At 48.3% G+C, this 23,207-nt stretch overlaps 1 protein-coding gene across 2 annotated transcripts; it reads left to right on the forward strand.

Moving 5' to 3' along the window:
* Positions 1-970: 970 nt before the first annotated feature.
* Positions 971-23,207, forward strand: LOC120748806 (T-lymphocyte activation antigen CD80-like). 2 transcript variants are annotated; one of them, XM_040055641.1, is made up of 6 exons: positions 971-1,094; positions 12,565-12,888; positions 14,272-14,553; positions 16,536-16,661; positions 19,401-19,524; positions 20,700-23,207. In XM_040055641.1, the coding sequence occupies exons 1-5, from the start codon at positions 1,007-1,009 to the stop codon at positions 19,505-19,507; spliced, it is 927 nt and encodes a 308-aa protein (XP_039911575.1). In that variant the 5' UTR covers positions 971-1,006; the 3' UTR covers positions 19,508-19,524; positions 20,700-23,207. The 2 variants fall into 2 exon arrangements, with proteins under 2 accessions (XP_039911575.1, XP_039911576.1); XM_040055642.1 differs by having other exon boundaries at positions 20,692-23,178.

Below are 23,207 nucleotides of genomic sequence, written 5' to 3' on the forward strand. Positions count from 1 at the left end.
CTCGGGCTCTTATTTACTAAGTGGTTTGTTTTTCTGCCCAGGATTTGCTCCGAACTGGCTGTGTTTGGCCCTGGCTTTGTTCGGCAGCTTGGCTTGCTGATGGCTCTGCCCTTCCAGGCTTTAAAGCAGGGATGGTCCATGCCTCCCCCCGCCCCCATCCAGAGCTGGGGCCTTGGGTGAGCAGTGGGTGCCTTCTGGGGAAGGCAGGACACAATTCTGGGGAGGCAGGTGCTCCCTCCACTTCCACAGGGCTGGTGGAAGCTCTCCGGTGACACCACGACCATCCGCACTTGGCCCCGCTGTCGCATCCCACTCCCTGTCCAGATGCTCAGCCACGACATCCATCACGCTCAGCCTAAGCCACCCTTCTTAGATTTTCTTTTGCAAAATCCATTTCTCAATGGATTACGTCCTGCTGGGCCTGAAATGGTGGTGCGGGCGTTTCATTTCGAACATAATTTATACGACTATTCCCAAAGCAGCGTCAGGGTTTCACTTGGCAGCTTTTTAACCTCCCAAGCCCCCAGCACCTGCTGACGCTGACACTGACGGGCAGGGTCCCTCGGCCTGACGCGCCTGGCCAGAGGAGCATTCCCGAGGGATGAGGGCAGCCCCGTGCCCGTGGGGGCGATGAGGGCGGCGGGCCTGCGCCCTGACGCACGGAAGCCGTGGGCGGCGTGAGGTGACTTATGAGGCTGAGCGGCCTCCCGGCACCAAGACTTCCCCCTTCACCCTGTCAGGGAGCGTTTCGGCAGCCTGTGACGGCAGCCAGGCGCCCATGGCCCGGCGCTGAGCCCCTGCCTCCTCCCTGCCTCGGGGGTGGCCTCGGTGCTGCTCGACCAGGGCAACGACAGGTACCAGCGGGGCAGGCCGGGCTTGTGCTCAGGGCTTGTGGTGGTGGCAGCGGGCAGGAAGGAGAGGGACGCAGTGGAGGGTGCTGTGACTCCTCAGGCTCCGTTCCTCTCTCCACATTCCCCTCTCCTCCCAGCCCAGGAGCTACAGGAAGATGATGTGCCTGCCCGCTTCCCCACCGGCCCTGGCGTTGAGGACGTGGCTGGGGCTCGGGCTCTTCGTGCTGCTCTGCCTCGGCACAGGTAAGCAGGAGCCAGAATGGGAGTGTGGGAAGGGGCTGGGCACCAGCAGCAGCACCCGTGTGATGGAAAACAGGGGATGGTGGCCCTCAGGACGCTCCTGGTGCCTTCTGCCACGGCTGAGCCCAGGCCAGGGTTTGCGGTGACTGGTGCTTCACTGAGGAACCCTCAGCTCTCAGTTTCCCAAGCCCTTTGCACCAGGCTGCTGGCTCCCAGAGAGGCATGGTGATCTCCCATCCCAGCCAGGGGGAGAGAAACGAGGGTGGTTTGGGTCAGCTGATGTCTGTGGGGAGCATATGGCGCAGCCCCTTGCGCTTCGGCTTCAGCGGGGGGGTGGTTTTGCAGCTGTTCGGGTGCTTAGAAGTGGATGCATGGTGGGAAAGGTAGGGAAAGGTGGCAGCTCGGAGTGCTCTGCACCTCCTGGCCAGCTCAGCACAGAGCAGAGTGAGTTCTTTCCCCAGCAACACAAATTCCCGTTGAAGTCATGCCTGGGCTGTGCCCTGTCCTTTTCTGAGCACTTGCCGCAAAACTCACAAAGATCTCTCCTCACCTCAGCAGGCTTGGGATGAGTCTTCTCAGATGTGTGAAATGTTAACCTGGAAACCACACAAAACTCACTTCTGAGCTGGAGTTCATTGTGGCTGCAAAATAAGTTGTGCTTATTGTAAATTTTAGTGTTTCGTTGTAGCTAACGATACTCTAGAGAAAACCTGGGCTGAACTGAGGTTTTAGTTAAAAAATCAAGCGATGCTAAATTAGGAGCTTTTCATGTTGCTATTGTAAAACTGGGAGGTATTTGATACGGGGTTTCATTTTGAGTTTCAGTCTCAGAATTTTAAGATAAAGCTTGGAGAATTTAGCAGGGAATGAATTGCAGAGCTCACTTGTAAAGAAAGCAAACGACCTCAAATGTCACTCTGGGATCTCTGCTCTTCCGTCTCCCCCTCACTCCTTCCCCTACCTCTGTGCTTGCAAAGCATTTGTCAAGCACAAATATATTTTGTTTGTATTTGCATCAGGCAGACCATCGTGAGCAGAACTCTTTCTCCCTCAGTACTTTAAGAGCTTGTGGTATGTTAAGAATGTAATTACGAGCATATGGTAATTGGCCAGTCGTGTAATTTCTCTGAAAATGATTCTGGTGCCTTGGCTAAAGGGTGTATAGGTGGATGCATAGTTTGATGCATGTTAATATCCACTGCTAGAAACAGGAGTTTGATAATAGAAAACTAAGTGTTCATCTAAGTTGTACTTTTGGGTTTTAGATGCTTCTCAATTTTTAGATGCTTCTCAAGCCACAAGTCAGTGGAAGTCCCGGTGAGTTTCCCTCAGGAGCAAGGGGCTTGGCAGACCGATAAGAGCAGGGCAGCTGATGCACTTATTTCTCTCTGTATGCACTCACACACATTCTGAGCCTTTTCTCTCTGAAGATCAGCATTCCTACATTAGTGCTCCTTGATAATACGTGGTGCAGGACCCACAAAGGACTGGGTTTCAAAAGCTTTCCTGGTGCTCGTGGGTGATGCCCTCTCAGCAGTGCCCACAGGGACCACAGGGACCGAGTTCTGACCTTGTTGTGGCGAAATAGTGGAGCCCTGGGTGTCTGCCGTCACCCTGGCAGTGACTTCCCACACAATATTGAGCAAGTCACCACAGCCAGCGTTTACAGGACTGACCCCACACGGGACTCGTGGCCACGTCAAGGCACAGTCAGGCCTGGCTCCCAGAGCCCGTGTCCTTGGTTCGGCCCAGGTGTCCTGATGCTGGCACACCTCCCTCATGAAGCGCTGCAAAAGGTCAGGTGGCCGCTCTAGGATGGAAACACGCGCCCTCAGTAAAGCCCATGTGAGAGAAATAGTAACAGAAGGGACACCAGGCTGAATTTTCACATTGTAGCAGTGGAAGGCATTAATGGGGGCCTTAATTAAAAGGGATTTGAAGGTTGTCTTTCGTAGGAAAGGTTGAAGGTTGATTTGAAGGTTGTCTTTCTTAGGAATTTCATGTATGTGCAAGCTATGTAGATCCATTTATTTTCCCTTGAATTGAATTTTGCTGCTCTGACGTTCACCTGAGGTGCCCCACTGAAATGCCAGTGTGATTTAGAGCTGCTTCTGGGATGTCATCTGCTGCTGGAGACACTGATGTCTGTGAAGAACACCCTATTTTCTCAGCACAAAGTGGCAGAACAGTCTTGGTTACGGCACTTTTTTTTTTTTTTTTTTTTTTTTTTTTTTTAATCTGAATGCACTTCTGGGGTCGCCATGGGCTTGATTTTGTCCTGCTATTGCACCTTCACACCTACCTACAAACTGTAGGATGTCCTCAGTCCCAGTTTGCTATCCTAGAAAAACATAGGGACTTGAAGTTCCTCAGTATGACCTTTCCCTGCCCTGTGTGCAAGCAAAGCACAGGCACTGACTTCAGGGACCCAGCAAGCCCAGCTTTATGTCTGTGGAGTATTTTTAAACTTCCCTGGAGTCTTTTCTTCCAGCTGGGAACCACTTAGCCCTTGGTTTCTTCCCAGGGGCAAAATTTTTTGAGAATTTTTGAAGAAAATTCCCTACAGCTTTTCTAAGTTACTGGAGAGTTGGGAAGGGAGGGGGAATATCCACTTCTGTGAGCGAGCACTGGCTCACAAGTAACTCATTCCGGGAATCCCCTTCCCTTGTGTTACTCCCAGTAAAGAGCTCGGAGTGGAGCTGGGTTTCAGAAAGGGACAATGAGGGCTGAGAAAGATTCCCTGTTTTGTGGCCACCCCTGAATAATGAAGTGTCTGGCAATGACCTTTAGGTGCTTGGTGTCTAATTTTCATGCCAGCTCTGGTATGGGTTGTGCTGGGGCAGATTTCATGGCGGAGATGGCAGAAATTTTTCTTTACATACCGGATTTGCCCACTTGATCACTGGATGCAAATTGAGTTTCTAACTTATTCCTCTTCGTGCCTTCAGCTGTTGTTTTAATTTCTTTTTTTCGGATGAGTTTCCGTCTCCTGTTCTGGACCTGCAGAAAAAAGAAGTCTTTCCACATCTAAGGAACTCCTTTTTCTGTCTGTCAGTCTATCCAGAGTGAAACCTGCTGTAAGAGCTTGTCTGGAGAAACAGAAACCTAGCTAAAGCCTACTGCTTTATGCTTACAGAGACCATTTTCCTTCTTCTGCTGGGTGCTTGTTAAGGACTTCTTAAGAAAGAAGTCCTTAAAAAATGAAATTCTTTAGGAAAAAAAAAAAAAAAAAAAACCACAGAAAATTAAACTTAGACAAGCAATGTTTTTACACACAAAATACAGATAAAAGCCCAAATGCCAAGTTTGTAGGTCTATGGGTCAAATGTTCCTTTCACATGATTTCCTTTTTCCAGTTAGATCGGAATGAACCCAGATAGCTCTACAGTGACCTCATGTTGCTCTGACTGCAACAGCTTTTTTGCATTTCCTGGATCACTGGGACATCTGCACCCTTTCTGCAAGTGTGCATGTTGGACATTCCTGCATTTAAACATGCAAAGTTTGGAGTAGACACTTTTACTAACTGAGGTCGATCACCAGCAGAAGATGCCCCCCCTATGCCCTCACACCTTTCCTGCTCATCACTGCCTTGATTCTGAGTGCCAGGTGTGGTTTAATGGGGATAATTAATATTACACAAATGACTGATGTTATCCCTCTGCCTCTCTTGTGGTTAGTTTTTTCTTTCAGAGCCAGTTTGGTTTTACACCTATGCTGTGCATCCTGGAGGGGGACGGATGCAGACAGGCATCACAGTTGAGGGGTACAGACAGGTCGTTGCCACCAAAAGATGCAATCCTGCTCCTCTCTGGCTATGTGATCCTCCTCCTCTTTGCACATGTCTGATTCCTGGATGATCTACTTCACCTTCCAGCTTAGCAGAAAGTTTCTTTTTTTTTTTAAGACTGGTATATTGAACCAGACCTGCAAGGGGGAACACGTGGGATTGGAAGGGAAAGGGGAGCCAGATCCCCTCTGTTTGCATGGGGAAGGCATGAGATCAGTGTGAGTTTGTTGTCCGGCTGCATCCCAAGGTCGTGCCAGGCTGGGGGAGAATTTCCACATTCAGAGAAATTCTCATAGAATTACAGAGTTTGTGTTGGAAGGGATCCTGAAGCTCAATCTGTTCTAACCTCCCTGCCATAGACACTTCCACAAGACCAGGTCCCACCCAAACGGGCCTTGAAGATCTTCAGGACTGGGGCATCCACACCTTCCCTGGGCAGCCTGAACCAGCTCCTCACCCCCCTCACAAAAAATAATTTCTTCCTGATATCTGACCTAAACCTTCCCTCCTTCAGCTTGAGGCCATTCTCCCTCGCTACATGCCCTTGTGAAAAGTCCATCTCCAGCCTTTTATAAGGCTCCTTTTAAGCACTGGGAGGCTGCTCTAAGGTCTCCCTGGAATCTTCTCTTCTCCGGGCTGAAGGCTTCCTTTTAAACATGTGTTTCCCAGTATAAGTGCACATGTGGATGTGGTATCTTCCATAGGGTGGCAAAGCAGGTGTGCTGGATGCAGTGGAGCCTGCTCACCTGGCAGAAGGAAGGAGGCCAGTTTTGGTTTAAAACCGATTAACTTTGTGTTTAATTGTAGCTTTTCTGTCCCCTTGGAGGAGCATCGCCACTGGGAGTCTCGGGAGTTCATTTGAGAATGTGTAAATCTTTCCCAACTCGGAAATGCCACAGGCTTTGCTTCTGCTTTTTCGCTGTTATTCTTTTAAAATACCATTGGTCTCTGGGGACTCTCTGACTCAAAAGAAAATGCTGACTGATGGCTAATGGTGGCATTTCTACCTATCCTGCACTCAAAGGACATCCACCTTTTGGCGAGCTCCAATTCCTACCGCATCACACAAAAAGTTGTTAGAAAAGACAATTGATTAGAGGAAGTCTCTCTGCACACCGCTGCTCTCGCCTTAGCAGGTACTCTCTGGTGTCTTTTTAAATGCCCTGCAGGCAAGGATTTGATCCCAGTGCCGGGGGAAGTGCTTCAGAGAGAGCAGACACCGGTCCCTAAAACCCGAGAGAGCCCCTCCCCTGCCCTCAGTGCTCCCGGATGGCGCCTCCAGTTGCACCTGCCCAAACCTTTCATTCCAATCCCTCTGCAGCTTCTGCAGCTCACAGACCCCTCTGGGCTGCTCTGCTCCGGTTTCCCGAGTGTCCTCCAGTCAATTACCATTCTCCATGCCCAGCTCTTATCTAGGGCTGTGTAATCTCCTCCAGCTGCGGGGTGACTGTCGGGGCTGTCTGCGGAGCATCCTGTGCTCACTGACTGTGAGTCAGTGCCAGAGCACAGAGCAGTTTTTCTAACAAGATAATGGCTGGCAGGCCTGCAGTGTTGTTAGCTGCACTGGTGAGTGTTGCTAAGGCTGTGGGCAAGTACTATAGCAGGGGGAAAAAAAAATTATATATATATATATATATATATATATATATATATATATATAATTTGTAGTTTTTCGACTTTGCAGTGGGCTTATGTGAGAGATATTGTGCTTGATTTTCCTTGTTACTGGGTATTTTCACCTTCTATCAGTTTCAAGAGGGCTGGCTGCTTGGGGAGCATGAGACAGAGATTTAGTAAGCACTGGAGAAAACTACAGCCTTAAGCAGTGGGGAGGACCTCAATTTCAGAAACTGCTGTGAGGACAGTAGCATGCATGGCAGTGGTACTGGAGGAATTAGGAAAATTATCCGGGAACATCTTCAGCTGGGAGATAAATATAGAGGAAGTACAAAGTGATCCTGTCAGCAAGAGACAGAGACTGCAGGGGAAAAAATTAACAAATTTATTTTTGTCTGTCTTTGTGACAAATCTCCCCCACCAGCCCCTCTTACACAAATGCCACATCTAGTTTCTGCTCCCAGTCTGGGAAATCGAAAGAGTGCTGAGCAAGATGCAGGAATTTGATCTCTAAAGGAACTAAAATATGCAAATCTTCTGAGGAAGTCCAGATTCACTGGCCCTCCCTGCCCTTTTTTATTTCTAGCAGGGTCAAATTCCACCGGCTGGGAATGGAGAAAAGAGAAGGTTCAGAAAGACTCTTCTTTTGCTTGTTTCTCCAAGTCAAAGACGTCCTTCTCTCCTCACGGCCGTGTGTCCCTGCTGTTTTCAGGGGCCAAAGCAAGGTCTCCCTCCTCTCCTCCCTGAGCAGCACCCATGTGGTGCACTCTGCAATGCAGGGAAAGACCTAAGACATGATCTAGTCCCCATCTCCAAGTAATTCTGGTTCCATAGCCAGCTCCTTGCTTGGATCTGACCTCCTGCCTGGTGCCAAGATGAGAAATCCGGTGATTTGTGGAGAGTCGCAGTTTTACTCATGTAACAAACACAGCAGACTGGACATACCCGGGCAGCGGGCTTGTCCCAGGCTGACTCAGAAAAGGAGATCTTGATCTCCACAAATACCAAAACCTCGTCTGGATCAAGAGGTGTCAGCTGGCTGGAGCTGCCCCAGCACTGCAGCGAGCCCCTCCACCAAAGGATTTCAGGTTCCCTTTTGTCTTCCCAGACGCTAACTGCAGATCGCCCTCTGGTTTTCACAGCCGCTTCATGGCTTCAAGGATTTCCTCCTCACTGAGGGTGAAGATGTGCAAACACACTCAAAATAAAAGAGCATTACAATGGAATGAAGGCTGCTGGTGGAGTGGGGCACCAAAACACCCTGGGAGTGTTACAGTAATTGCTAAACCAACAGTACAGAGCTGGGCAAAGCAGGGTTGCTCTTTTGTTTAGGAGGAATGTGGCAGCATAAAGATGGGGAGTGCATAAAACCATGTATGGGGTACCCCGAGGTTACAGCACAGAAGCGAGCAAGGGCAAATTTTTGGAAAAACCTGTTCAGACCATTTCCCTACCTCAGACCTGCCATCCCATCACCATGCACTAGGATTAATCCTGTCACTTAGCTGCTGCAGGCACACTTGAGTGGTGTGAGCAGGTACAGGGAACCAAGGGGAATCACTGCTGAACAAAGTCCATCACTGGTTCTATTTGGGATGCCTTCTTTCCTGCTCCCCTCTCTAACCACATTTGGGATGATGATTTAGGGAACTTGACCTGAGCAAAGCATCTGGATTTGCAGCCGCTTTGCTTCACCACAGCAGCCCAGAGCAGCAGCAGGCCCCCGGTTTGTGATGAGAGCTTGGGCTTGGGCTTGTGCAAGGGGAAAGGGTCGCTCCTGCCAAGACCTCTCTGTTCATGCTTGACCTTGCTGCAGTGGAGTCTGTGAAGAAGGAGCCTCAGATGCTTGTCAGGCACTCATGCTTGGATTAATCTGCAGTCACAGACTCCGTAAAGAGGACAGCCAGCAGGGCCTTATAGCACCCGCTTTCCTCTGTTTCATCCCATCTTTCTTGGTGCACAGGGTCTTTGCAATGAAACACAGAGGAAGGCAGTGTTTTTGTGCATTTCTGAACCAGTGTCTCCACACAGAGGTTATCTGGACATCTAGCAGGGTCTTTCTGCCATCAGTGTGTTCACAGGAGCCACTGATTTAAACACAGAGCATTTCAATACTCCCGTGTAGCACAGGACATTTGCTGGCTTTTGGCTCTATGGAAAGCCTGGGGAGAATCTCATTCCTCATCGGTAAAATCACCTGGGATAAAGACAAGATCAAGGGGGAGTGTCGAGTCTTTTGAAGATTCGGCTTTTCAAAATGTCCTGATTTCTTTGACTCATTGTCTGTTTTGCTTGGAAACCCCTGTAGAATACTGCATTGTCCTCAAAGGATAAATCATGCAAGTTTGGGGTGAATGTGCTCTTCACAGAAAATGAGGGATGTGAGCTGCAGAATTACCTGCAGAGTGGGAATCCCAGGTGCTCCGTCCTAGGCAAAGTCAGTGATGCCATTAATTTACGAGTAGAGACACCAGCTGTGATTGCAAAGATAGATAGGAAACCAGAAGGAAAAAAAAGCAAAGCAAGGCTCAGAAGGGCAGAGAAACAGGGAATGCAGGGGAAAGAGAAAGGCTTGGGAGCTTCTGTTCATCAGGACTTATCTGGAGGTTTCCAACCGTTTGAGGCTGCTTCTCCAGAACACTGCCAGCTCTTTAGCTGCCTTTTACTATCAGATGTCCCTGCAGGACTTCTGTGCCAGAGGAAATCTGCCCTCATGTGCTGTCTGACTGCATGTGTGGCCAGGATAACAAAGCTCTCTGTGAATGGGGAATTCCTGAGCCATGGCTTGGGCAAAGAGTGCGGGAAATAGGGGTATGGGCTCAACAGCACTCCTGACTCTCAGAGCAGACAGGAAGGAACAATCCTCCTCTATACTCCTTTCTGTTCCAGTTAGCCCTGCCCTATGGAGCATCTGCAGCACAGGCATAGCTTGAATGAAGCAAGCTTTTCTGCCCAGGGAAGAGAAAGTCAGCCCTTCCATCAGTTCAGCATTGCCCCGTGCCACAGGCTTCCAATGATGGAGTGATGTGTGTGCACAGCATGAGAGTAGCTGGGCTTCAGAGGAGTGGGAAGAGGAGGGATCTTTTTCTAGAAAAGTCATTAAAAATTATTTCCATGGTGAATACCTTCCCCTCAGCCTGGCTGCAGAGAGCGTTCAGCACAGAAACGGCACAGAACTGGATTTTCATTTTTGCTTTGCAGTTCACCTCTAAAGTGAAAGGGGACTTTTGTAGGGCTGAATGACTCTTCATGGACTTTGGTTCCTTCAGGCTTGCAGCATTCAGGTTGCAGTTTCAAGATTGCAGAGCCTTTTAAGGGCAGACATGACATCAGCAGGAGTTTCCAGCCCCTGCACATGTACTCCCGAGAAGGTTTTTGTTCTCCTTTTGGTTGCAAAGGAGACTCTGAGGGGCAAGGTAGGGAGAACCTCATGCAACTCATGATGTGATATCACCCTGACATTTACTGTACACCTACTCTTCCCCTGTTGCTGCAAAAGAAAACAGAAAATGGTCTTTATCAATCCCAAAGTTTGACTGGACGTTTGACTGCCTGCTCTTTCGAGTCTCTCCAATAATAGTAAGAGCTGCACTGTGAGAACAAGAGAAGATGTGGTCAAAGATAAAAACACACATACACACAAACATACACAGAGGTGCAGAAGGAACTTCAAGAATCACAGCCTGAAGTGGGCTGCTTTTAAGGTGAACAGAAGGAAATGCTTTTTTCTCACACAGCACGTAATCAAACTGCACAAGTCATTGCCAGGGGATGTTGTGAATGCCAAAAATATATGTGCATTCCTGAAAGGGCATTCCTGAAAGGGCAAGAACTCTTCCTGCAGGGTAGGTCTAGCAGTAGCAATTTAAATGCTGATGTCAAGAAATCCTGAATTTCAGGCTGCAAAGGTTGACGAGACAAGGCAGTTTTTCTCCTGTGTGGAAGAATTAATTTTTCTCTCAGTTTTGCTACCAGTTGATGGCTGACAGAGGTCAGCGTGCTGAGCAGCTCCTGGTCTGCCCCAGCTTGGTTGCTCATCATCTGCAGTGCACTAGAAGGGGAAGTACAGGAAGTGGGGGGAAAATATTGAAACTTTCCCTTTGGAAGACCAGTGGAGTGGCTGAGTGGAGGGAAACCAGTTAAATAAGAAGTTGCTCACTTAATCACATATTCTATTTTATTTAACTAATATTAAAACATTCCATAGCGCCACCAGGACCTCCACAGTACTTTTTGGTGCGTTTCCTACAGATTTAATGTCAAGGATGCAAGTAGGACAGGGGTTAGTGTGTGGCAGGGGTGGGGAATGAAACTTATTTTTCACAGAATCACAGAATTATTTAGGTTGGAAAAGACCTTTCAGATCTTTGAGCCCAACCTTTAATTCGGCCCTGCCGGGTCCACCAACAAACCATGTCCCTAGGTGCCACATCTACATGTCTGTTGAATGTTTTCACAGGGGTCTTGCTGTGACAGTGGCCCCAGGGTCTCTGAGTCACCCCAGGGTCTGTGAGTCAGTGCTAAGCAAATGAGGCCTGGCAGGCGACCGGCTTGTGCTGCCTTGGACGCTGGATGTGAATGCCGCAGCTCCCCGGTCACAGCCCGAGTGCTGCCGCGGGACAGCGTGGCTGCAGTTAGGCTGGGACTATCGAGAGTGAGCCAACATCAGCCAGACTTTGCTGGGGGGGTGGCAGTTCTGAGGCTCAGCTTTGCGCACTGCCCAGCTCACACGTCAGGCAGAGGCTCTGCACGTGGGTTCTTCCCCTCCACCGATGGTGATGCTGTTTTGTCCCGATCGGTGACACATCGCCTGTCAGGCCTTTCCTGCTTCCTCTCTCAGGTATGTTTACTGAGATGTGTTCTGCGGGAAAAGAAGAGGGAATCTGAATCTTTCCTGCTCTCAGTCAGTGGAGGGTAACAGATTGATATCCCACTTCCACCACTGCAGAGGAGTGCTAAGGCAGTGAGGCAGAGGCAAGCAGGACAGAGAGCAACCCGATCGAGCAACCTGATCTTCTGGACTAACAAAGCCGGGTGCACGCCGTCCCCAGGCTTGCACCAACTCAGGTCAAAGCCCAGCCACCTGCCCTGTGGTGCAGCACAGGGCTGTGTGTCCATGCTGGGTCACTTCCAGCAGCAGCAGGAACTCCTTGCCAGGCTGCTCCCTCGGAGGTCAGGCCCTGTGAACGTTTACCCACTGGAAAGAGGAAGGAGAGGGAAAGCAAGGTGGAACATGGGAGCAGGGTGCTTAGTAGGGGAATTACTGCTCCCATGGTCCAAGCTGTGCGTAATTTCACTCTGCAAGGGTCTCAACTTATCGTTGTCAGTCCGTGGCTCTACTCCAGGTATGGCACTGGCACAGTCACTGGCTGGGAGTTGGGGAACAACTGTGCTAGTTCCAAGTCATCCCATGAGCTTTCACAAAAATAAATTTGCTCTAGCTGGACTAGGCATAATTATTCATTTGCTAATGCTGGAAGGCTGATGACAGTGTGGCTGCAGCCTTTGCGTATCATTGTGGGGTTGATTCTAGTTTCTGGGATCTTGAAAGTTATTTTTGGTGGGGGTTTTTTGTTTTATTTTTTTTCTTTTACAAAGAAATAACTACCAAAATTCCCCCAGCCCCCCTGAACAAATAGTCCACCGTGGCCCTGTTAGGCAGGCAGAGAACCCAGCGGAGGGTGACACAGATTTTCCAAACACCAGGCGCTGAAAAGGGAGAGCAGAGGAGATAGCAGTTTGTGCATGTGTGTTTCTATCCCTGTTTTCAAAGGGGCCGGCAAAATTTCTGTTCAGGCAAGCAACTCTCCTGCCTCAGCCTTCAGCAATCCACGCAGCCATCCTGGTGTGCCCGCTGGGTCATGATCCTGAGTAGGAGTGGAGCATGATGTCCAAGGCAATGCCCAAGAGTGGCTCCCCTCAGTGCAGAGCTGAAGCTGCAAAACAGCTCGGTGGGTGGTGAAGGATGTGAGCAGTCAGAGCCAAAAGGGATGAGCTTTGGGCAACAGGTCCTGGCACAAGGCTGCGCCACTGACTCACTGACTTTTGTTTGCCCCTCACCTGCAGGCCAAGCGCTGGAGAAGAAAGTAGTCAAAAGCAAAGTGGGGGAAAAGGTCAGGCTGCCTTGTTGTCATGAAATCCCCAGATCCGAAGGCCTACGCGAGTACCGTGTCTACTGGCAGAAGAACATTACGGACGTGGTGCTGGCCTACTCAGAGGGCGAAATGATCCGCAGGCACGAGCGCTACCGGAACCGGACGGAGATGGACCCCTGGAACCTCACCCTGTGGATCTCCCCCGTGGAAATCCTGGACAACGGCTCTTACCAGTGCGTGGTTCAGCGCAACTCCGTTGTTGTGTGTGGCGAGTCTGTCATCCTCTTTGTGACAGGTGGGTGGATTGCCTCCTGACACCTGAGGCTCTCCAGTGCCAGCTTCTGGGGGTAAAAGGATGCTCTTCCAAGCTCATTGGTACTGTAGCAGATAGACTTTCATCAGGAAGCCTGGAAGAGTTCTGGAAAGTGTGTTAACTGTTTCCATTCCAGCAGCCTCCCTTCTTACCTTTCTAAAGCTACCCCAGGTACAGATTTTTTTTTTTTTTTCCCCCACCACCAACCCAACCTCCTCCCCTTGATGCTTGTAAAGGATCCCTCCTGGGGCCCACCCACTTGTGATGGGTGCCTGAGGCAGCCCCTGCTGTCTTTGGGGCAAAGCAAGACCAAGCCCTTAGTGCCTGGCAAGCATTCAAGCTGAAAGAGAAATAGGGTGGCCACGGCAGCATCCCAGCCCAGCATCCAAACCCCTGTGGAACTGGCTGCACTGTAGCTCCTCAGCCTAAGGCTGAATTCTGCATGGAGCTTTGAGGCTTTTTACATTAAAGAAACTGGGTTCCTTTGTTCAAAATGAATCTGAATCTTTTATGAATCTGAATCTTCTCTTAGAGGCCACAAAAAGTTCCACTGACATTTCCCATTTCCACCGGTGTTTTTGTGGCAGTCGATCTCAACCCAAGACAGAGATACTGGTGACATATATAAATATACACATGCATTTTAATACCCATAACAGCAGAGAGTTACGTGAATCTTCCAGATAAGTCAGTGAAGGAGCATTCCTCATCTGTAAGGAGATTTGGCAACAAAAAAAAGACTATCTCCTGAGATCAGGCCATTTCCTGCTGGTCTGAGAGCATATGTGCAAGGAGACAAATTCAGTGATCTTTCTGGGAACTGGTATGAAAAAAGGGAAGTGTACTGCCAGCACCCTTTTTTAACCATGAGGGTTGAGGAGTTAACTGCATAAGAAACATAAAACTACTGATCTCTTTTCCTGTCCACAAATACTCCAGTTTCTTTCCGGCCAGAAATCCCCTTGCTGTCTTAACGGGCCAGCTGTAATAATTATGGTAAACTTCTGCTCCCTTTGGTGAAGTGGGATCAAGTTATTGTGGGGATCAGGAAAGGGAAATGCTGGAATCAGACTGGGATGCCTGAAGGGATTTTCCAGGCTGGATGGCAGTGTTGTATTGCTCAACAGACAACGGGCCTGGAAGGAAAACCCTCCTCTCCTTGCTTGCCGCTGGTCAGCAGCCACACAGCGCTGAGCAAGTTTCTTTCACTAGTGACTGTTTGCTTGGTATCCCAGACCATGGGCAGGAAAATCTTCCCATGGGGAATGCTCTGTGGGGGAGTCTTTGCTTTGACAGTGGGTTTTGGGGGCTGCAGACCTCGCTGTGGCCTGACAGACGCGTAACCAAAAATCTCTCTCGCTCCAGCTGACTTCAGCAAGCCCAATGTAACGGCAGAAGTGTCCGCTGAGTCTTGCGAGTTGACTGAGATGGTGATAACGTGTTCTTCTCACGGAGGTTTCCCCAGGCCCAGAATCTCTGGAGCCCTCAACAACGTGTCCGTGGAGTGGAATGCCAGCTGGGTGTCCAAGTCCCGCTTCAGCCCTTACAATGTCACTGGAAAACTGGTGCTCAACGTGACCAAAGATGTCAACATCACTTGCTCCGTTGAATACAGTGGCTTTGCCAAGTCCACCAGTTTGCTTCTGAGTATGTTTTATTGATGGGTTTTTTGTCACAAAACCATTTGGTTGAATCTGCTCAGTTGCCTCTCTGAGAATGCAGTAGATTTTGTGCAAGTGTTCATGCAAAGATCACCCAATGATCCCGTCTGTCAACGACACACCAAAATATTTTAAAGGCTGGAAGATAGCCAGGGTGGGAAGGGAGAGTTAGAACAGTGTCTGGCAAGCAGAGGCAGCTCTGTCTTCCTGCTGCTCTGCTGCAGCTGGGCTGAGAGCTGAACTGGAGCCTGTTGTGATCAGGTAATGTCACACTTGGGGGCTCCCACAGCCTGGGGCTGCCACCATCCTGAGCCCCATGGTCTGGCTGCCAGATGTGTGACACAGACCTGGTACCCGAACGGAGGGACCGGAGACACGTGTGTTTTGAAAGCCACAGGCTGCACTTTAAAAGAATTTCCTCGTTTAACAAGCATGTTTGTCCCTGCTTCAGTGAAAGAAACTGTCAGCTGGGGTCTAGACAAAATTCTGCTTTCAAATGTAACATAGGGTTAACTCATACGAAAAGAATTCCATCACTGAGCATGGCTTAGAAGTGATGGCATAATAGATAAGTCTGTGCTTTGAAAAGCTTGAGGCACAAGTGGAAACAGCATGAGGGAAGGCAGCACACTACATTCCAGATGTTTTGCAGTAGAAGGGGATTTGCAAGAAAATTCGTAAAACCAAAAGGATTTTTTTAAATGTTGTTACCAAAAAAGTATTCTGAAATGTCACTGGGTCTGATGTTTTTACTGTAGAGATAAGGGCATCTTCAAGGGAAGCTAGAGAAACAGCATTTTTCCTGGGGAATTGTACCTTATTCATCAAGGTAGCTTATTCATCTATCTTACTAAAATCAAAGGGGCTTGTGGGGAGAGGTGCCATTCAGCTTCAGAACAAATGCCAGGAACTAGTGCTTTATGAGTATTGGCTATTGTGGGATGTAGAGCATAATGTCCCTAATGAGGGGAGAATAAGGTTGTGAATAGCTGACTACATAGGCAAAGAGAGCAACAACAACAGAAAAAGCAGCAGTCAGAGGAGGGTGCGGTCAACAGTGACACAGCCACAGCAGTCACAAACCCCCCACTTTTTGAGTTTTAGGATGTGGACCCATTCCCATTTTGGTATGGTGTAAATGGTCCTCCAAACAAACCTCTCATGAACACTGAGCTAGACAGAACAGAGCTTCTGGTAAATGTAGAAGGCAGTCCCTACAGAGTGAGGGCAGGACTGAACAGCAGCTCAGGCTAATTAATGTCTCAGGAGCGCAATGATGCTTCCCTGTGCCAGATGCAGATGGAGGAAGAACTGAAGGTCTGTGCACATAGGTCTGCAGACCTATGGACATGCAGCAAGCTCTGTCTTGTACAAGAATGGCCCAGCATCTACTCTAAAATCCCAGTGGTAGAGTGGGATTTTCCACCATCTCCGATGGTGAAAAGCCAAAGGCTCCAGCCAGGCTCGCTGAAACTGAGCTCTGTCACAACACTGCTCCTGCCATGCAGAAAAAAAGCCTATTCTAAACTGTCAAATGCAGCGTTCTCCTTCACCTGTGAATCCAAAGGGGAAAAAATAAGGCAGAAATCTGATGAAAACAGTACGGAAAACTGCAAAGGACCTTTGAGAACAGAAATTTTCTAGCTGTGATCTCAGACTTTTCCACTAAGCCTAGCTCGTTTCCCTGAAACAGCTTACATGTTTTTAAATATTTCCTGTCTCAGGACAATGACCCAGCTTTTTACATTCTGTGGATGTGTTAAAAATTTCAACCCATAGCAAAGATGGGTAAATGGAAGAAATTTAGCTGCCAGCTTTGTTTGCTTGTTTATTGAGTAAGTCCATTTTCAGGTTGAGTAGCTGAGTTAGAATTTGGCCAGAACCCCTGAAATGCATGTACTTGCTCTTAAATGAAAATGCCAATATCCTGTTGGGCCCTTTATTTATGTTTTATTTCTCCTGTCTCAGAAAAAACAAACGACTGCGTTGTTCCTCCTGTGCCTCCACCTTATAATGTCATTACTGCCTCAATTATCATCGTTATCACCTTCATTCTGGCTCTCACCCTGGCAGTGAGATACCTCCCAAGGCATGGTAAGTGCAGCTTCTTTTTCAAGAAGATGTCTCTCGGTGCTGATGGAGTTTCTATGTAGGATGCACATTTATAGAAACTTTAATGTCACACTAGGTATTTCTGTACCTCCTTCTCATTTTTCTCATTTCCTTTTTTTTTTTTTCTTTTTTTTTTTTTTCTTTCCCCTTCAGCATCCACTGTCACAAAATCTAAGTCTAGCTTGTGATTTTCCTATATTTTGTGTGCAGGCAACACTTGAGGGCAGGTTTGAGAGTGAAGAGATGACAGGGAACTTTGACAGCAGATCAAAATATTTCCAAAATCAGCGATAATGAAGAGGTTCACACAGTTAATTTTTATGTATTAAGATGCTTTAAGATGCTTTAAAAATGCCAAGAAACTTAGTGGTCATGATACATAACAGCTGAGCACTGAGAGTTTCAAATTGGATCTCTCTCCACACCTACTTAATCCCTCAGGAAGTCACTGAACCAAAGTAACAAAAATACCTAGTGTTAGGGCCACAGGAGAGACTTCAGCATAGCAGTGTCCTACTTTTATGGGAACACCAACCAGGAGAGTTAGGTTTGTATTCTTTGCACAGCCAAAAGTGGCACAGGTAAAGTGTCTGGTCCCACCTTACGAAATCTTCTGTAGCTCCAGACAAGTCTCCAAGAGCTTTTCAATGGCAAAGGGGACCTCAAATATCTCAGGGTTAGCGGACAGCTGAGCAATTTACTTTTTTCTCTTATAAAAAATCCCATCTGTTAGCTGTTGCTCCTAATCATGTCTAAGCTGACCTTGCCAGAAAAGTCCCTGAAGATGTGGGCAGGCATTTAATAGATTTATAAAGGTAGGTAGGATTGAAAGTCAGCAGCAGCAGGTGTGTTATCCATGCCCTGTGAGCAGCTGTGCAGAGCAGTCCTGGAGAATGACAGCAGGACTTGCAACACATGAGGATAAATAAACACCCAGCTGGGATAAACACCCAGCTGAGTTCTGTCAGCCCACTGGGGAAGCCACATCTGGGGGCAAGAATCCCACACTGAGGGCTCTGTGCTCAGGCCACTCACACCGGTGAGTATTTCATGTGTGAAAAAGTCATTTTTGGGGCAGCAAGGACTCAGTTTGCTTACAGACACCTGTAAGTTCGCCATGCTTGTGTCTTCTGATACCTCTACTTGAATTTCAGACAAGTTCACTCCCAAGTAAGATGTGTGGAGGTCTCATTATTATTTTTCTTATCCTCTCCTCATCAACCACATCCCTTCAAAAACCAAGGTGACCACTGAGTTAAGCTGGGCTAATTTCCTTTTAGTGTTTTATCACAAAGAAAGGAAGCTTCTGGAAGGCAGTGACTCTTGGTCACACCTGTGCACCTCCTCATTTTCCACACCTGTGCCCGTATGACACCAGTGTCAGTTCTTCTCCCCTGCTGTTCCCTGGGGCTGTGTCAACAGGAAAGCAACAAGCAGGCTGAAACCAAGAAAATCACAGTTGATCACAGCCTGTGCTGTTAGCTGCATGTATAATGAACTTCTGATTATAGGAGAAAATGAACTGGAATCGGAAGATTTGGCTCTCAACAAATATAGGCTGGAAATTAAAAGGTTCCTTACCATTAAATTAGCAAGATCCTGGAGCACTCTGAGATAGCCTTTTATACAGGAACAGAATCGCTTTTAAAGCAGATGTAAAAGGCATACCCATGTGGTAAAATGCAATTACCTGCAAACAGCATGGCACATGGCTGCATTAACTGGAATTTCCTTTTTAGTCCCACTTCCATGATATGCACAGGCAGTAGATTTGCTGAGTCAGGTGGTGCTGTTTGGTTCAGCCACTTTCCAGACCAGGCATGGAAGAAACTGTAAAAGAAACTGTAAGAAGTGTGAGACACTGAAGCCAGAGCTCCCATCCATCTTCCCAGTTTGTGTAGCTGTCCCATTCCAGTGCTGCTGTGCATGGCCATCTGTCTGGGAAGGGAAGTGTCTGCCCTGAGAGTGCTTCCTGTGGGTGCTGCTGCTGCAAGTCGCCTTTCAAGAGCTCTGGTGGGAGCTCAGAATAGGTCTGAGAGTACCTCTGTTGTTCTGGGCTATGGAAAGCTGAGTCAGGAGTTGCCAAGAGTGGTTTCTGAGCTCGAAAAGCCATGCTTCAAAGAGCTGAAGTGTGGGAGGGCAGAATAGAAAGGCAGAGCAAAACAAAAGGGAAGTAAGAGTTCTCGGATCCGTGATTGTTGTGGTGGCCAGAGCAATCAGGTGCTTTGTTGAGGTTCACAACCACCTACTCTGAGGAGCTCACAGCCTGTTTTGCAGTAATTTAAGAATGAAAACAGAAAGCACCAAGATTAGAGGTCACCTAAAGAATAGCTTGGGACTCACGTTGCATAATTTGTGAGAGCACAATTGCACAAGATTCAACTGGAACTACTAACATTCAGTCCTAGGTGGTGGGATATTAAGGCGATCTGCTTAATCTGAGATCCTCTTAAAGCATTGAAATTGTTTGTTTTAATACCGCCATTCTTTCACTCGATAGGTAAACTGCAATTAGGGACATGTAACTTCCATCATTATTCCCCTTCTGACCTTACCTCAGCATGTAGCAACCTGTTTTTATGCCAGGCTGAGGTTCTAGCCCTGTGCTAACAAGAGCAGGTTTATCCATACGACACGATATAGATATTTATTTGTAACAGAGCTTTCTATCAGATCGGACTGTGACCATATTCATGTACTAACAAGGGATCTTCTTTTCAGTTTGTTCTCACTGTTGTAAGCACCAGGATTCGGTGGAAGAGGATGTGAAAGAATATACAAAGGCACCTATGAGCTCTAAAGGGACCGGTGAAACAGCATCTGTATGACCAGATCGCATTTGCAGGTAGTTTTCTTCACTCTTCTCTTGGCAAAACAGTTTATACCATTAAAACTATTGAATGCTTGTCCAATGTTAGCTTAAAACACTACATGTCATCCAGCTGTCAGGATCTGCAGTGGCATCCCCTTCCATTGCCCCTGTGCTCATTTTATGGGCTTCCCAGCTAAAGACTGGGCAGTCTTTTAGTGCCTGTCCTGTTGGGCTCATTTGTGAGTTACTCATCCCTACACTCGTATTTCAAAAGGAGTTACTTTTGATAATGGGGTGTTACAAAAGATGGGCTGGGGAAGTCTGGCTTGCCAAGGCGTTAACGAATACAAAGGATTATATTTGTTTTGGCTTGAAAGCTCGGCAGTTCTCAGGGCTGTTTTCTCCAAAAAGACACTTAAGTGAGTAGACTTAAGGGAAGATTAGCAGCTAACTGTTCTTATTCACATCATTATCCAAGTGACTGCGTCTCCAGCTCTCACCGCAGCATGCGGAATTGCCAGGGTAATGCCTGTGGGATTGCCAGGGTAATTCGTGTGGAATTGCCAGGGTAATGCCGTAGAGCCAACAGCTGTGGGGTCCTGGGAGTCACGACTTTGTCAAACTGTGCGCTGCAGAATCTAAAACTTTAATAGTTTTGAGATGGAAAGAAGGGGAAACTCTCATTCGGGCCACTCATCTCATTTCCAAACCTGACCACCCACTCATGTTTTCCTCTGGGGAAGGCCCTGTCTGGAACAGATACTAGAGCCTTGGTTAGAATGAATTTTGGGGAGTTTTGTGATGGGAGTGGCAGGAGTTCACCTACAGAACGAACCCATTCTCTTTCGTTATAAAAGTTTGCCAAGACTTTCCTGTCGGCGGCTGGTGCTTCCCGGCTCCCGGGACAGCTGCTGTCTGTGGACTGGGATGGAAGCTGCGCTTCCTTAGAGGCTGGCTGCCATCTCGTGATGATGCGCTGAGCCATGTCCCACTGCTGCTTAAACAGGGAAGCGCGCTCCCAAGGGTTTTGCAGGAAGCGCTGGGCCGGGCTGCAGCTCAGAGCAGCTCCGAGTTTAGGGACCAGGAGCCCTCTTGTGGAGGGCTCTCGCAGGTGAGACGCGCTCGTCGGCTCTTGCCAGCATTACCGGGGTACATTCAAGGTGTGAAGAACAAAAAAATCAGTGACATCTTTTCCTCGAGTCCCTCAGGTTCTTCACGCTGTGCATGCCGCACTGCAGACTCCGCTGTTCGCTGTACAGCTGCACGGACCCTTTGGCTCTCTGCAAGGAGGAGCAGCAGGACAAGACTCTGCTCACCAGGGCTGACAACACAACCTCCCGTGAGGGAATGCGCCCCCCGCCCACGCCACAGAAGCTCGCCGTGTGTGCGGCGGCCTCCCTACAACCGGGTCGCCGTGATTCCAGCTGAGAGGGCGCTCCGTGTTCCTGCAGCGGGGCACAAGGATGTCATCAGCGGCACTCCAGCTCCTGACTTCAGGGGCCTCTGGCTCGCTGCTGCCTCTGTGAGGTTCAGGGGCCTGCAGAGCCCTGGCAGGGAGCCCATGCCCACCCACCCCTTCAGTAACACGGAGCTGCCCTTTGGGACACCCCGAAACGCGACTGCCATCTCGTCAGTTTGTGCCTCCATGCTGCGAGTGGGAGCAGCTAAAACTTCTCTTATATTCAGCCTCACACAAGTATCTGCTCTTCCTGCTGGAGGACTTCGGGTTTGGATTTGACCATTACAGACACACGTCCCTTCTCCCCTAAAGAGGCAATAGGGGACACATCATTTTTCATGAAAAAAAGACACCTTGGAAGCGAGTCTATGTGCCTCATGCTTATTTGCAGCGCTACGAGACTTTTTAGGAAACGATACACACTGACAGCACTCCTAAGAGCTAATTAATATTGCTTATCTACTGCAGTGGCACAAGTTCTCACAACCTTTCTCTCCTGAGAGGACAGCTTTGCCAACCCAAGCGCTGAGGGAGGCGCAGCTCCTCCACTCAGACGCTGTGTGAGGGCACACAGCCTGTGCACACACACACGGCCGAGCTTTCACGTGCGTTCCTTCCCACCCACACCTGCAGAGCCTCACTGGAACTTGTGTGACAGCCAGCGGTGATCTTGTGTGAACCTACTGTGATCAAATCTAACCGGGGTCCTCGCTTCATAAACATGGGTCTGCTTCTGCGTGTACATCTGCCATGGGATACGTGTTAGGGAAAGCTCTGCAGATTTTTGGGAGTTTCTCACAGCGACACGAGGATATTCACTTTCTACAGCACGTTGCTTCTTTCTGCCAGTGTTCTCTCTACCCAGCCAGGACTAGCAGGAATTTCCCTACAGGATGCTAACGTTGGACAGGACTCATCTGATCTGGGTGACATTCTTGCCTACTGTGTAGGAAAAAAATGGTTTCTCATTTTGAGGGGAAAGGAGGAAAATGCCCAACCCCCAATAATCTTCCTAAGCAATTCTGCCTACAAACCTAACTCAACCCTGCCCTGAGTTTGACTGGAATGTTTTTTCCCTCTTGCTCTGCAAGCTGTACCCATTCCCTCATTGTTCTATCCCCATTATCAGGGTGCACAAAGGTCTGAAAGCACAATGCCATCCTCTTTGTGGGATGTGTTGTCACTTGAGCTGCTTATCTTCCTAGGACACAGCAAAGACATAGTCCATCCATTTCACTTTTTTTTCTAGTTGGTATATACTGAGAAACTGCTGGAGAAAATAGGGGGATTAAATGTGGTTTATAGGATACTGAGCTCTGAGATTAAGTAAGGAATAAGACAATGCTCCCTTTCTACTCCAGCAGAGTCACGCTGTGCCATCACCTTTTTACTGCTTTCTCACTGCACCAAGTGTAATGGGAACTTCAGAACATTCTTACAGAGGGAGATTTTGACAGAGAAAAGGAGGTAAGCTGGGGGATAAGGAAGCAATTGCACTTGTGTGTTCTGGTTGCAAACAGAACACAAGTGACAGAAATCAGGCTGTTTCCAAAAGGCAGCCTGACCCTATTGCAGGACTTGGCACATGAGTGAAGTCTCTCAAGCTTTTCAGGTTTCCTGTTCTTCCAGCCTATGCTTGTTCCAGCACAAACCACCAGCTTCTTGCAGGCTGACCATCCTCTCTTGGTATTCACTTCCAACTTGGCTGATTTCCAGCACTATAACCACACGGCAATTGGACCTTGCCAGCCACACCACAGCTCTGCCAGTTGTACCAGCGTGTTTTCACTCTCACTATCCCTCGTTCTCTCTGCTTCTGCTCCTGACCAGTGATTGCACAGCCTCCCAGAAAAGGGTTTGCCTTTTGCACTGTGCCAAACCCTTCCACATCACCAGACTCCCGTAACACTTCCGGTAACTCCTAAAGAAAACCAAAAAATTTCACTGACAAATATGTCTGGCATCTGGTTATTTTTGTATGCTTGATGGGCAGGTTATTTGGTTCATTTTTTGTTAAGCACTAATACTCAGGATCAGGTTTTCTATTGCCTTATGCTGTATTCAGTGAATTGCATACAAATGGTTTCTGTGAGACCTTCTCAGCTTCATATCTGTGTCATTGTAGCAAGTGAGCTGCTCTGTTTACCATGCGTGTTTTGTATATAATGTTGTTTCCTGGGGTTCCTCCTTTAATTGTATTAAAAAATAAATGGTATTTAGTTTCCTTTCCTTAGTAATAAAAGATGTCTGTCTGTGC

The sequence above is a fragment of the Hirundo rustica genome, chromosome 2 (genome assembly GCF_015227805.2).
Source record: "Hirundo rustica isolate bHirRus1 chromosome 2, bHirRus1.pri.v3, whole genome shotgun sequence".
Classification (NCBI taxonomy): domain Eukaryota; kingdom Metazoa; phylum Chordata; class Aves; order Passeriformes; family Hirundinidae; genus Hirundo; species Hirundo rustica.